This window comes from Hirundo rustica, chromosome 1, assembly GCF_015227805.2.
Source record: "Hirundo rustica isolate bHirRus1 chromosome 1, bHirRus1.pri.v3, whole genome shotgun sequence".
Lineage (NCBI taxonomy): Eukaryota > Metazoa > Chordata > Aves > Passeriformes > Hirundinidae > Hirundo > Hirundo rustica.
Window position 1 is genome coordinate 11,619,269 of NC_053450.1, and position 15,416 is coordinate 11,634,684.

At 45.2% G+C, this 15,416-nt stretch overlaps 1 protein-coding gene across 3 annotated transcripts; it reads right to left on the reverse strand.

Moving 5' to 3' along the window:
* Positions 1 to 1,962: 1,962 nt before the first annotated feature.
* FAM83A (family with sequence similarity 83 member A) lies at positions 1,963 to 15,054 on the reverse strand. Of its 3 annotated transcripts, XM_040068942.2 has the most exons (7): positions 14,682 to 15,054; positions 13,969 to 14,010; positions 13,826 to 13,867; positions 13,131 to 13,740; positions 10,224 to 10,391; positions 8,632 to 8,756; positions 1,963 to 3,933 (listed from the first exon to the last, which is right to left on the reverse strand). In XM_040068942.2, the coding sequence occupies exons 4-7, from the start codon at positions 13,704 to 13,706 to the stop codon at positions 3,387 to 3,389; spliced, it is 1,416 nt and encodes a 471-aa protein (XP_039924876.1). In that variant the 5' UTR covers positions 13,707 to 13,740; positions 13,826 to 13,867; positions 13,969 to 14,010; positions 14,682 to 15,054; the 3' UTR covers positions 1,963 to 3,386. The 3 variants fall into 3 exon arrangements, with proteins under 3 accessions (XP_039924876.1, XP_039924868.1, XP_039924885.1); XM_040068934.2 differs by having other exon boundaries at positions 13,826 to 14,010; XM_040068951.1 differs by lacking the exon at positions 1,963 to 3,933 and adding an exon at positions 6,417 to 6,549 and having other exon boundaries at positions 13,826 to 14,010.
* Between the last annotated feature and the right edge of the window lie 362 nt (positions 15,055 to 15,416).

A 15,416-nucleotide genomic window follows, 5' to 3' on the forward strand; every position in this document is an offset into this window, starting at 1 on the left:
ACACATTCCAAACCACCTTAATGGGCAGCACTTCCTCACAGGACACCAGCTGAAAGACCTGCAGGGCTAGTTCTGGCTGGGGAAGAGACACGGGAACACTCTGGAAAACCCTGGCTAAGCCCAGCCTATTCATCCAGCTTAGTTCCAGGGTGTGAATGCAGGGGCAGCTGTGGGTTCCTGGTGCCCTGCAAAACATCTTTTATGGTGCTTGACAGTCCCTTGGGTAGTGGCACTTGCCTGCTCTCTGTTCCCCGTGTTGAGGACATGCACAGAACGAGCCCTGACAGGAGCGTCCTCATTGCTGCCACCACCAGTGGTGCTCTGACATGGCAGAGTTGCCCTGCAGAAAGCCCTGGGGCTTTTCTTAGGCTCTGTAGGGGCTCACATGGGGATTTAACTGCCCTCCAGAATGCTCTAAGGCCTCATCTGGGCTTTGCTGGGACCCGCTGGAGGCCCCTGCTGACCTCCACAAGTCCTCCCATTCTAAAAAAGTCTAAACATCCCCCAAAAATCACTTTTAATTAGAAATTCACTTTTGTAGATAATCTGGAGGTTGGCATAAGCTACATGTATTTAAGCTTTTTAGCCCCACCTAGATCATCTTCCTTCAAAATAAGACAAAATAGGAGGGCAGCAGGGGAATCCAACAAGCCTCAGCAAAGCCCAGGTGGGATCCTGAGTCACTAGGGAGGGTAATTAGTGGCTTTGCAGGCTGTGTGCCCAGAGCTGGGTGCAGCACTGCAGGTGGGGTCTCACCAGAGCAGAGCAGAGGAGCAGAATCCCCTCCATTGCCCTGCTGCCCATGAGGCTTTGGATGCAGCCCAGGGCACGTCTGGCCACCTGGGCTGCATGTGCACAGTGGCAGCTCATGTCCAGTAAACCATCCAGCATTCCCAGGTTCTCCTCTGGGCCTGCTCTCAATCCACCTCCACCTCTCAATTCATCCTCCACCCTGCACAGGTACTGTGGATCGCCCCAGCCCAGGTGCAGGACCTTGCACCTGGCCTTGTGGAACTTCATGGGGTTCAGGGCCTCTAGCCTGTGCAGCTCCCTCTGGACAGCATCCCCTCCCTCGAGTGGCTCACCTGCAGCACTCAGCTCGCCGTCATCCTCAGACTTGAGGAGGCTGCATGGTGTGGTAGCAGAGTTCATCTGAGCCCTTCCCTTGCCGCAGATGGACAGGCCAGGTCAGCACCTGACATGGCCCTTGTGACAGTTTCTGCAGCTGCCTATAAATGTTGCCCTTTATCACTAAGTTGTGGGGACCTGTTAGGATTTTTAGCATAAGTCATTGCTGAAATTGTAAACTGACTGTTTTCCATCAAAACTGAAATTTCATTCACTTGCTGTTCAAGTTCAGATGTTGTCTGAACTATCACAAGCTTTTTTTCTGATCCAGCTGAAATGAACTCTTAACTCACAGTGGTCCTTCCGGATTATTAGCTTGACCCTTACCTACTTTTCATTAGCTGTGTTCTCCAAAACTTTTGTAGGTAAACTGTCTTGCCCCACAGAGGTGAAAAGAGCTCCTTAATGGACTTCACAGGTCACGGCCTGAGGAAATCAAGGTCTACAAACTTCTCCCTACATCCTCCTCTGTACCCCAGAGTGTACTCCACCCCAGCTGGGCCACGCCAGGATCAGTGAAATGAAGCACACTGAGAAGGAAAAATCTTAATTAATCTGTTAGGATGCCTTCATTCGGTTCCTGTTGATTTCAGAAGAAACAAAGTATGTTTCTTCTTCATCTGGGCTTTGGCTGCATGGGACTCATTCAGTGTTTGAAAGAGACTAGAGTAAGGTGTACAGGGCAAGAGAATATGAAGAAAAAAACCTTTTTTATTTGAATGGCTGCTATATTCAGATAATGAAGTAGAATTATCATAGGAATGAAAATCAAATTTCCCTTCTTCCCAAGGAATCCAAAAAATATTGCTATGTACAGAATTTACAATTATATGCAATAGTTTATTATTATTATTATGGACTCCAAAAGTTGGTATTACTGGTTAAAACACCCATACTGAAGCTAGAGTCCATCCTTTATCTTTGATAACGTTCTTTAAACTTTAAAGGTATGCTTCCAAAATTATTGCTCTTCCAAGGATGAGAAACCTTTGTCACCTGCATACAATTATCATTGTCCACAGTCTACATAATTCAATTGTATTCCTTTTTGAGCAGGTGAGAAGTCAGGGAAAACAGGCCAGAAGTTCAAGTGTGTTTAGGGTTCTGTTTTCTGTTGGAGGCAGATAAAAGATGATACAAAGCAAGTATGGGAAAAAATCTACTGATAAATCAACAGCTGTTAGGCATCCTGGGAACTTTGATGAAAATCCTTTGTTTCATGAACTTTCTTACTTCTGCTTACAGAAGCTTCCTAAAATTTCAGGGATTATTTGGCATAAAGTTTTTCTGTTTTGGTTCAAGCTGCTGAACCTCTGTAACTCCTTTTATAGCTGTAGTCCATGGGCACTATAGACACTCAGTTTATCTTTAAAAATAAGAGGCTATGAGGAACTCGGCAATATCTCTAACTTCATGTTCAACCAGATGACCACAGAAAGGATTTCAAAGATCCGCGTGCAATTAAATGAATTGGAACTCAGTCCTGGCGTGTTACTAGTAGGACTTTGCTTCTTTAACTCAGCTTCATTTTTTCAGTCTGAACCTTCACAGCTGCTCTGCAGAAGGAAAGTTGCCCTGAGCTGGTAGGACTGGAGGTTTGTAGCTGTGTTGCTGACCAGTGGAAGTGAACATATGGTGCCTTCCATAACCAAACTGTCTCAGTCCATGTGGAGGGTACCAGGCCCCCTCCTAAGAATCCTTGGGAACAGCCGTCCTTGCTGTGCAGCTCAAGCAGAGAGAGCTCTGAGAGTGCTGTGGCAGGACCTGTGCCTCACTGCCAGCCTGAAGGCGGTCCCCCAATCAAGATTAAGGTTTGATGAGAGCACAAAGGTAGCTTGCTGCTGCCAGCATCGTCTCTGTCTGCCACAGAAATAGCAGCCTTCAGTCTCCTTATTCTAGTGCATAAAATGCATAGTAAACAACTGTGCTTTACCCCCTTTCATTGCCTGGTCATAAGAACAGTTACTGTTCTTCTGGTACACAAATATACCGCCAGGGGCAGGTGATACGCAGAAGCAGCGCTGCACTGTGAGCAGCATTATTCAGATGTGTTCTTCCTGGGATCCTGATGCACCTGAGGTTCACACATTAGCAGCCTTGGCTTTTTAATCAGGGAAATGAAGCATCCATAAGCAACAAAACAAGAGGCTTGAAATCATCCTCATTTGTATTATACAGAATTTCTATATTCATCAGTACACAAGGATTGCTAAACAGGTCCTCACTACATTTACTTGCATTTCCAAACAAGGCAGTTATTATGCAAACAGGTTAGCTTTGTGGAGGCATCTCCAGGATGAGCTTAACCCTGTCCTGTTCGGTTCCTCTTGCCTGAGCCTCACAGGTCTGTAAATGTTCATGTTGTTATAGGGAACCGTGGAGTTTTCGGCCATGTAGTGTGGCTGATAGTAGTTAGGCTGGATGGCCTTCTGTGTAGGCGGGGGAGTGAATGACACATAGCTGTGGAAGGAATTGACTCGCTGGAGAGGTGACTGGGGGCTGAAGTTGCTGTTGAATGCCAGAGTTCTCGGGGTCTGCCTGCTCTGGTGGGTGCTGCCGGCGGAGAGGCTGCTGAAGGGGTCCGAGAGGGTGTTGGCGCTCCCCTCGTCGCTGCAGGGGAGGCTGCGCGGCGGGGCCCAGCTGCGGCTGAACAGGAAGGGCAGGCTGCGCGGCGGGGTCTTGGGGCCGCGCACGGGCTTGGACAGCGCGTACAGGTGCCGGAACTCCTCGTCAAACAGCTCCACGACCTGGCCCGTGAACTTGGAGAGGAGGTTGCGGTGAACCTGGCCGCACAGCCACGTGAAGCTGCAAGGAGAGACAGGGTAAGGGTTAGAGTTAACGCCGGCCGTCAGGAGCTGCGGATCCCCCGCAGGGGTGATGTCAAAGGCAAATGTGTTTTACTGCTGAAGCTTCTTGTCTAAACACAGGATGAAGATGGTGTCGCAGTTGAATTTCAGGTCAGTTCACATCAGTGCTCTTTGACTTGGATCAATCTTTGTTATTGCAGCTGCCTCTAAAACCTTCAAGAAACCTTGTAAAGTTATGCAACCTCCTGAAGGGAGTGGTGATCCAGATCCACTGCAGGGATACAATACCCAAGGTGTCATCTGTCCCATGGAAAGGAGTTTAGACCCCTCTTTTGAGGACCTCTCTTCCATGCACAGTGCTTAAATTCAGGTATTGCCACGTCTTATCTGTGTGCAGATAAGACGTGGCAATACCTGCATTTAAGGTATTCCTTAATACCTTAAGGAATTAAGGTACTAATTCCCTGAAATCATGCCTTTCACTCAATCATTCCTTGAAATCCTGCAGCATGCCCTGCCACTTGGTAATTCTCAGCCACTCCAAGTGACATAAAAAATACTAGGGAAAAAAAAGAACTATCCTTTGTTTTCATTTTTTCCATAATCTTTCTTCATTGGTCAAGAGAAATACATAAAACCCCAACCTTCCTGTCACGTCCCACACCACAAAACAAGCCACCACACCTGACAAATATTTGTTTTCTTCACTACAGAGAAAATGAAATTACAAATATTTCCTAAAGCATTTCCAAAAATAAATGTAATACTTTGCTATAAAGTAAGGGAGAAACACCACAATAGTTTTAATTCTGGTAGTTCAGAGACACACCTTAGGATAAGCCACAGCTTTTAAATTATTTTTTCTTTTATGTGCTTCCCTAAGCCACTCAGCAAACATAAATTTGTGCTTTTATAAAACCACAAGCCAGCTTGATTGTGTTGCACAGGCTGCCGTGTCTGAGCAGCAGCAGCACCAATAAAATGAGCATAGTTGAGAGAATGAAATGTAATTACTCCCTGAACTGACCAGGGCTTGAGCTGTGCAGCAGAGGACACAGAGCAGCAGCAGATTTGAACCTGAGGTTGTTCTGTGCTGGCAAAACTCTGCCATGGTTATTCCTGTGTGACTTTATTAGCTACGCTGGATTTGTACAAGAGCTGCTGAGAGCCAGATCTGGCTGTAGATGTGTGCACTTAAAATCTTCTCATGTTTTGATAAAACTCCTGTGAAGCACAGTGGGACTAAGCCTGAGCTGATACTGAGGCAGTAAGACAGACAATTTACATCTGCTTGTCCAGAGCATTCCTAAAGAGAGTGGGGCTTGAGGTATACAGTGGTTTATACTGTTGCTTCAGGAGCGAGGGGAAGAGTGAAGAAATCAGTAGTTCAATGCCACCAGGCACCCATACAATTCATACTGCACATTTTATGACTGGACATGAGAAAACACAGTAAGTTACCAGAATAGAGGTACTTTTCATCCACTGTGTTCAAATATGGACACAACCTTGGGAGCCAAGGTAAAGAGCACAGCAAGCTAATTCCCTGCTGGGTGCGTAACATCTGCCCTGGCAGCTCAACATTGCCTTTATTCACTAAGCAGTGCTCTCTAAACCTTTCCACGTCCTTCATCTAACTGTTAAATATATCAGGAATAAATACAAAATGCACACAATTTTTCTAGGATATCTACATTGAAGATTACAAACTCATGAAAGGGCTGAGGTCTAAAGTATCACGTTTATAAGCTAGAGATACATCTAGTAGAAAATTTAGACAGAAATAAAAATCAATTACACTTGTAAATGGCTTTTAAAGGCCTAACAAAATCAGAAGAAAAAACCTGTTCTCCACAATCTTGATAATTTACTCCAACATGTATCTTCCTGGAGTACCTGACAGACGGATGCTAATTTGTGGATCACTGATTTTACCTGTAACTCTTGTAAACAGAGGAAGTTAGATCAAACGAATAGCCCAGAGATTCTGTGAGAACTGAAGGCAGATGGGTCAGCTCAAAGTTACAAGGTAAGATCTTTGTGATTTTAGACAAACGCTTGTGGACTTGTGTAGTAAGTCACAGCAATTTACAGTCTGTGCACTTTTCTGGAGAACAAAACAGAACTTGGCATAAAAGACTTATCAGATTTTCACTGGCTTAATTCTAAGAGAAAATGCATTGTTTAGGTTTTAGGCCCAGTTTTGCTCCTTAGTATACAATTCTGAGTGCTCTTTTGGGATAGGCTCAGAGGAGTCTGTTATTGTCACCACCTGCCCAGGGGGATTGTTTTTCTCCCAGGCTTTTTTGGGTGAGGCCCATCAAACAAAAAGAATGCACAAAGAAGTGATGCCTGGCTTGGGCCAACATTGTATCACAAACTCAGTCACTGACCTCAGCCATCTTTCCAGATGTCCTTTGTCCTATGTCCTGTTACAGATGCTCTCATTTATGATTGTCTCAATCAAATCCTCAATCAAACCTCTCCTGTTCAGCACTGGACTGGTTTTATAATGGGTGTCCTCTCTGCATTGCTGGAGCTGCAGTTCACCAGGGATGTTCTCATCCCTGTGTTTGCAATGCTGCAGCAACGTGCAGCACAACACATGTGGAATCTGAAATGGAAGCAAGGATGGACTGGGCTCAGGTTTGGGTTGCCCTACAAGTTAATGTTGTCTGCTGGTGGATAATCTGTGTGGGAGACACCTCCCTCACCTGAACTGATGCTCCTGGCAATGTATGTCCACGTGAGTTGTTAGCTGCTGACTCTGAAGGGGCCAGTGGCTTTCAGATACTCAGCTGCCCCTGGGGATCAAGGTCTGTGCTTTCTGCTGTTTTCATTTTGCCTTATTTTGGAATGCTGAGTTCATGTACTATCTAGTTTCAAATTCATTTAAAATGGAATAACAGTTACCATAGGATGAGATAGAGTGACACAGAGACAGCAAGAAGAAATACTGCATTCTAAGCCCTCAGCATAGACACTGGCAATAAAAATTGAGAGTATGTCCTGGAGGGCTATTTTATTTCTCAGCCTGTTCCCCCCACCACTATTACAACATCATGCAGAGCTCAGCACTTCGGTGAAATTTGGTGTTGTATTTTAAAATCTTTGTATCAGTTTTAAGATCTACTCCCATGTGATTTCCAACAAAGGCACTGCAGAAGAGTTCGGGTCTGTTTCACTCAACATCGTTCTTGTTTATACCTGAAGAGGTTGATGGATAAGATTTCGGCAAAATAACAAAAATCTTTCATATTAATAAAGTGAGAGCTAGAAGGAAATGCCACATACTGGTAGCCAGCTATAACCCATGTGAGTTGCAAATTGGCGTTGAACGTGCTGAAGTTACATAGTTTTTTTGTAGTTTTAAATACATTTGTTCCTCACCACCCTCTGTTTGTGTGCTGGATATGGAAGTACATAGTTTGACAAGGTACTTGAGATTAGAAGATATTCAGCAGCAGTAGAGAAAGACAGAAGTGACTGCACAGGACTTCAGGTGTCTTTAGTTTTTTACATATTGAAAGGGAAGCCAAAAGGAAGCTTCTTAGTCAAAGAAAACAGATCTTGTTCTGTCCTTCTCCCACACATCCTTCACTTCTAATCTATCCAAGTCTGCTGTTGCATTTCAAAACATCTTTGGCGAGGGATTAAAAAGCACCCAAAATAACAAGAAAACAAAGGAACAGTCAATTAAAAAAACCCAACCCTGAGTGTCCACTAAGTTTTGTCTGATGGTTCATCTGGAAATGGAAGGAGAAGTGTATGCCTGTGTTAGTGTACATCTAAGCTCCTGCAGCCCATCCCCACAAATTCACTTTTTCCTTTGTTACTATAGTTCTGTAAACTTCCTGGTAGCACAGTTTTATCAGACCAGAGGCATTTAAGCTTCCAAACTGTAAACTGGGATTAAGAAAAATAATTGCATCCTTTAAATTAAATAATCACCTCTTGTATTTTTGTATTTGGATTTATAGGATACACTTGGTTGTTTGTGAAACATATCTATGTAGCCATGATGCTCAGAAACTTCATTTATTTGATGCAAGCTCAGAGTTCTCCTGAAATTCCCTGACCAGAGAATCTAGGATCTTATTTAAAAATCCAGTTGTTGAGATGCTATATCCACTACCTGAAATAATTATAGCAGCACAAACAAAATAAACAAACAAAATTTTAAAAAAGGGAAAAAATGAAGCTACAGCACTTATGTAGATATATACTGCCTACCTGTCAATGAAACATAGGGAAAAACAGTAAGTCTCTGAAGTATTTCTGTTTTACCTTTAATCACTAAATTTGTCATATGAAGAACAAATTCTCAGATATGTTGAGTGACATATGCTACATTAAAGCATCCTGAGGGAGACAGAAATGTATAATGTCTCATGATCACAACACTTGAGAACCCAAACAATGAGGAAAGCATAATGTTAAGCTGTACACATTTCTAGTTTTGCCCTACGGCTGCACTGACAAAGTTGTTTACATTAGTTTCTAAACATTTAAATTAAACCCCATGCTCTATAATGAACTAAGAGCAGCTTTAAAGCAAGTTAAGTAGATTTTTGAAAAATGGCATGTATTTGAAAACATGAGGTGTTTTTTGTAAAACAAAAGCTTCTTACCTTACAAAAATTTCCATGGCACGTTTCTGGGAAGAAGTATTAAAAATAGCAAGGGCTTATCTCACCTGTAAGATCCAGAGAGCACATATCTCCAGTCAGAGATAAGAAATTTTTCTTTAATTTGTCCTGAAAATTTCCTGCCTGACTTGGCACAGTAAACCTCTCCAGTAACACTCCGGACTGAAATATTCTGTAAATAAAAATAAAATTGAGTGAATTACATATCTTTTCAATTAAAAACCAGACAGGGAGGGACCTTTTCCCCCAGTGCCTTTAGCTCTTCACTGCACCAAACTTAAATTTCTTCATGGACTCTTTGATGTGATTTTTGAAGGTTTGTGTCCAGAGGAAACCTCGCCAAGGTCTCTCACTTGCCACAGGGTTACTTGTTTCACTGGAGATACAAACCTGCATGGAAGCTCACACAGGTGGAGCTGTGCTGTGGGACAGTAACTGACCCTACCCCAGCCAAAAGGACTGTGGTTGTGTCCATAGCTGGGAGCAGCCTGTTGCCTTCCACTAACACCTCAGGCACAATCTGCTCTGGCTGTACTCCCTTGAGTTACATTGGCTGTGCCATGACAAGCAGGGGAAAACCTCTGCTCCTCCAATCCCTCTGGGCCTGCAAGGACACACGTGCTGCTCTGCTGGAGCAGCCCAGACAAATGCTGTCCTTTGGGATCAGATGCAGGTCACTTTGGCCTGTGGGATGCTCTGCACTATCCTTGTACGTCAGCAAGTGCCTTTCAGGCCCTGACTCGGCTGTCCATACACACACGTTGCAGAATCAAGGCCTTAGTAAATGAGTAGCACCAAGGATTTGACTTACACATTGTGGAAGTCTATGTGCTGTAACAGGAGACTTAAAATAAATAGCACAGGCTTTTTCTCCTTAGGAGTGAGTGTTTACAGGCATGCAAACAGTTATGAATTTTTATTATGCATTTATTATGCATTTTTAATTTCAGCTTCTTTATATATTTGGGATGGAATTCAGATGTAGAAAACCAGGTGTCTGGTGCATGTAAGATGCCCTCAGGTCTCCTATGTGCCCACAGCTGCCATTCCAGTGGCCTCTGCAGTATCACCCATCCCCAGGGAGATGCCATAGGAGCTCTACAGCATCTCAAGCAACAATTGAAATATCCCTAGGAGGGGTTCTTTTGAAGCCCATTCCCTCTGATAGAAATGAAGGCAGATTAAACTAACAAACACCTAAATTTGAGGTAGTATCTTTAAAAGAGCTTTAACACATTTTATCAGAAACCACCCAGTGCAACCAAGCTGTGGCCATGTGAAAGTGTTTTGTGCACCTTCTCCCTGTGGCTGTCAGACCACAGCTGCTGCAGAGCTATTAAACAGAAGCAGCTCTAAAGGCTATGTTAGATAACTCTACTAGGGAAATTTAAGTCCTGTTTTAAGACTTCAGGGCCAAGATAAGTTTCATCTGGGGACCTAATGGAAATGCCTTACCTTCCTATAATATCCATGGGAAAACATACGCATCTTCAAAGAGGAACTGGGTGTGCTAACACTACCCCAGGAAATCTTTTGCTCCCTTTTAACTGGAGGTGGATTGACCCTAGCATAACCATGCTTCTAGCTCAGAGTGCCTGCAGTTAGGCAGACAACTCTGAGCCTTAGAGCTTCACAGTACCTTGAAGAGATCCTCAGCAATTTGCAACTTGTCACACATCTCCGAGAAAAGATGTACACTGCCGTGATCGAGCAGCAGGTAGACAAAGACCATGCGCTTGTTAGCTGCCTCCAGAAGGTCACAAAGAATCTCAGTGTCTGTGAACACATCCATCACAATGGCTAACACCTTCAGAAAAAGAGCAGAGGCATTAGCAGAGTCAATTTACATAAGGTTGAGATGAGGACATTGTGATGTAATTTATTTGTTTAAAAATATTCCACTAAAAACAAATATTCAGGTATAAGTAGATATATTTTCTGTTTTCTCCCTAAGTGCCTGAATCACTAAACTGATGAAACATATTGCCTCATTGTTTTATTGCTCATATAAAGCCAATATAACACACAACATACAACCCAAAATGATCCATGAATTTGTAGGTGAGATTTCAGCACTAGGAAATACATTGAAATACTTACCAGAGAATGATAAAGATGTAGCTAAATAAAAGACCATAGCCCTTGCCACACAGCTCACTAGGTGTCATAAGCCACACACATTCAGCAAGAATCCCTGGATGATGGTTTCTCTTCTATTATTTACATCTGGACAGCCCTAGCTTTAAAAAGCAACAACACCCTCTTGGTGGTGGTGGGGTGATAGTCTCCAACAGCTCTATCTTTTTTAAAACACTGATTTATAAACTCACTATTACAATTTGATCACACATCCATGCTCCCCAGTTCACAACTGGCAGAATAGTGTGTAAAAGTCTCAGGACTGGGCAGAAAAGCCCTGACAAGCATTGAAATACACAGCCTGCAGCCAATGTGGATCAAGGGAACTGGAAATGTGATATAAAACCAGTTCCATACTAGAAAGTGCTGGTCTTGTCTGATGTCTGCTACTGCCCATGGAAAGGGTCAATTCAGCCCAGTTATTACCTGACTTCCCTTCAGGAGGTGCTTGTTTCTCCACTGACTGGAGAGGGAACCTTTGATAACTCTGCTCATGGGATATCAACTCCAATCAAAACAAACTTTACAGCATCTCTGTAGATCTGTTTTACTAACTGCTTCCAGCTTGCTCTGAATCTTATTCCAAAGCCTATGCCCACACCTAACAGCAAGCTTATTCCCCTCAGCACCTCGAGGATATCCTACAAGACCAAGCACATCCTGTGCAGCCAGCGTCCTCTTCAGGCAGCCAAACTATTTGTGGAGCAGTGAGAATCCCACACCTTCCTCCTGCTGCCAAAGCCTGGTGCTTCAGAAGGAGCTTTGCCATGACTAGCTAAGCACTATTAGTCAAATATCTCACATCCACACTTCCTATTAATGCCCCAGCTCCAGACCATTCTCTCTTTTACTGCTTTTCACCATCTGTTCCCAGTTTATATTTCTGCACCTGACCTTCCTCTCTTACTTGTAGTACTTCTCATTTCTTTTGTCCGAATTTCATTTTGTGATTTGCACCAATTCCACAACGGTCTTAAAATTGTAGTATCACTTGCAAATCCTTTGCAGTTTGAGGTCATCCATTAATACAGTCTTTATCCTGTTATTTAACTTTGTAAAGCATACATCAAATACTAGGCTATCCAGGATGGATCCTTACCAGAAGCTAATTAATAACTGGTACCATGGGAAAACTGTGCTCAAAAAGCAGTTGACAAATTTATACTGCTTCAGCACACTCTCTTAATGTAAATTAGATTATTTAGAAGGTTATGTGAACCATGGGTTTATATAACATTTCCCAATTTTTTGCCTAGCAGTTTTCTCTTGATGGGACAGAAAATTGTTCTGGGTTGGTATTTTATCTTGATGCCTTTGACTTAAAATGACTGATCTGTAACTCCCCTGGTGTGGTAAGCTTTTGGAGGCTTTGAGAGAGCAGTTGCCAACAGGGATCCTTCTCCCTGCCATTACACGCTGTGTTACCAGGGCTGGCACCTGCCCTTGCCAGGGAATCACAAAGTGGAAGGAATCCTGTGGCTCCAGAGGGCTCCGAAGTCTGTGCTGGGCAGCGCCAGTGCATCCTGGCTTGGCTCCTGACCATTCCTGGGTGAAACTGCTGCTGCTCTTTGGAATTGACGGAAGGGCAGAACTCCTGGATGATGGTAAATACAGCCCTGAAGTATCAAATTTTTTTTCCCCAGGAAAACAAGAGAACTGCTAGAACACACATGACATAAGTTTTCTGTCCCCGCTCCAGCCGCTTAGTTCCTGGTTTCCCAGAGTGTGGGCAACCTGACTCTAGCTTTTGGCTGGCGCCTCTGTGGCCTCCATCACCTGTATGTAGTCAGGGGCATAATCTGTATCTTTCCTACATGCCAAGTTATGCTGCAGAGCCTCTATATGGTGCCCACATGACATTTTAATTAACACATGCAACATATTAAGGATGAAAGGTCTATTTTCTGAAAAATTTCCTTCCTCTGCGGATGGCTGTTGACATACCAGACATACTTGCCTTTCTTTGGCCTCCTCTTCACCCGCATCTCCCACAAATCCCCTTGAACAATTCCTAATGGCTGAGAGTTCACTTAGGTTTAATTCTCATTAGTGGTGCAGTGGTCTGAAAGATCAAACCATCCTGCTCAGGGTACATGAGAAGGGACAGAGTCAAGCTATCCTTTCTACAGGACATTTACTCCACTGGGTGAATGGGAGGTTACAAGGGGGAAGAGGGAATGCTTTTTTTTAAGCCACCAACATTAAAAAAAAATGTTGGTGTGAGTTAAAAAAAAATAAATTTAAAAAGCACTACCTGTGTTCAAGAACAGGCTCTTCACAGCCACTTTCTAGAGCAAAGCTACACTGCAATACGCAGGGCTTGCTTGGATTAAACACCATGTTCACCTGAGCTTGTAAGAGCAAGAAACAACCGAGTGCAGAGGGAACAGCAATTCTCTCCTCATACCTGAGTGGTCTTGTGGATGTACCGGCGTATGATGTCCCTGATGTTGCTGTTCTTCTCTGTTTGGAAATACACAGTGGCGGTGGATTTTTCCTTTAAATAGGGCTTCTCTGCTGTAATCCATGTGTGGAGCAGAGCCGGCTCACTGCTGTCAGAAATGGTGGGGAAGTAGGTCCCTGAAGGGAGTGAGCCGGCATCGTTCTGCTTTGGCACGGCTGCCCCGTCAGCACCTGGGGACTCCTGTGCATAATAAGACTCCCTGGCGTTATCCTTGATGTACTGAGCTTCCACGGAGGAGAGGAAATCCACTTCACCCTCTTTGCTTAGAGTTTCGTGGTAAGAGTCCGTCCCACCATCCAAGAAGGCGTCGGTGGCCAATCTTATGCTTTCGTTGTGGCTGAAATCCACTTTTGTCAACTTCGGGGACTGGTTCTTGATATCCTCCAGCCTCTTCCTTATCTTTCCCATATGTCTGGGGTGGTTCATGGCTCTTTGTCGCAGCAGCCGATCTGCCGGGCAGGCACCATGCATATGCGTGCCACAGGCAGTGCGATCGTCCTTCTTGTTTGAGGACTGCATTCTGGCATGAAATCGCCTCGGCTGGACGAATTAACTATGAATAAAAATAAAGAGATCTTATTACCACAGGCAAATTCACACTCCCTGAATTTGTCTGTACAATTATCTTCAAAACGAACCTGAAGCTTGTTTCTCAGGTGGTGGTGTACTCCGGCAACAATCTGTTTCCAGATGGGACACAAGTGCAAAGCTGATTAGATTGCTTATCTGAGAGGCACCCACCTCAGCCGCAGGGCATACGAAGGATTCGAGCCAAATTTACCGCGGCCGTCGGATTCGATTGTATTTCCCTTCCTGTCGCATCCTGTGAAATATGAGTGAGGAAAGCACTCAAGCAAAAGCAGGTAGGCTCCCAAGCATCATTGCACAATCTTCAAAACAGCTTGAGGCTTCTCTGTTTTCCCATAGTATTCGTTAGGGAGAAAAAACAGCCTCGATGTTGAACTGCAACAGAGACAGCAGCCATGTCCATGGCTTCAAAACAGCAAAAAGGGTCATGGGCTCTGTTCTGCACCTACATGCTGCCAGGCAGGCTTAAAAATAGATGTGATCTTCGTCACTGGGCCCCGTCCAGAGTACGTTGCTATTACCACAGACGATTCACTCACTTACTTTAAAGCTTTGTGACTATGCCATCCTATTATAAGAAAAATACCCCTTCCCAAACATCCTGAGTATTACGTGGAGGGAGGGTTGTGAGCTGGCCTCAAAGCATCAGAAATACAAACACTCATCACTTGATTGTGCACATTTAGGGCTGGCTTTTTTTTTTTTTTTTTTTTTTTTTTTCCTTTTCCTTTTCCCAGGTTGCAGCTTCTGGAGTCACGTTGTCGCCGTGGCAGCTCTCTGCTGTGTCATTAGGTGGATGGAGGCGCGGGTTGCAGCGGGGTGACGGGCCAGAGCCCGGGGGCAGCCGGGCCGGCCGGTCTGACCGAGGAGCGGCGGGGCGGGTGCACCTGCCCGGGGTGTCCATACCTGTGTGCGTGCCTGGCTGCAGCGCCACGTGTGACACACTTCCCTCACGCGGGTGGGTTGGCCCTCTCCCCGGCAGCTCCGTCCGTGCACCCCCGGCTCCAGAGGGGATGTGCCGGCCCAGGCTCTCGGGAGGGCTGCCGAGGCCGTGTGTGGGCAGGGAGAGGCTCCCGCCGCCCTGGCCTCGGGAGCACGGGCGTCTTCAGGGACAGCTTTTCAGGGCAGCTTCACAGATTCTGGGTCTACGTCAGGTGCCCTTTGGGGTGGGGGAAAAAAAAAAAATAATCGCACGTAAAGATGAGACAAAGATGTATGAAATACAGAAGAGTATGGAATGGCTCGGATATTAATCCCGGAGCAACCACGTGGGGCCGAGGAGGGGCGGTGGCGGGGCCGGCCGGAGTTTCTGGGGTGATTTTAAAAACTACCCCGTCCCTCCCTCCGCCCCCAACATCCGCCCGCAGCTGCCAGACGCGGCCGAAAGTCACTAATTATCTCCTGACCTGTTCTGCGCAATTAGGGCGAAAATGATGCCATCTAATTACCCTGACATGCAGGACTGTGCCCTGCCAGCGCCGATCGGGGCCAGGGACGGCCCTCCCCTCCTCGGCCAGGATCTCCCATGGTCACCCCGGTATCCGTCAGGGTCACCCTGGTCCACCTCATGGGCTCGGCGGGGCTCCTCACAGGTTATGCTGTGGGGCCTTACACTGTCACCACAGCGAAGCCCCGCTGTCA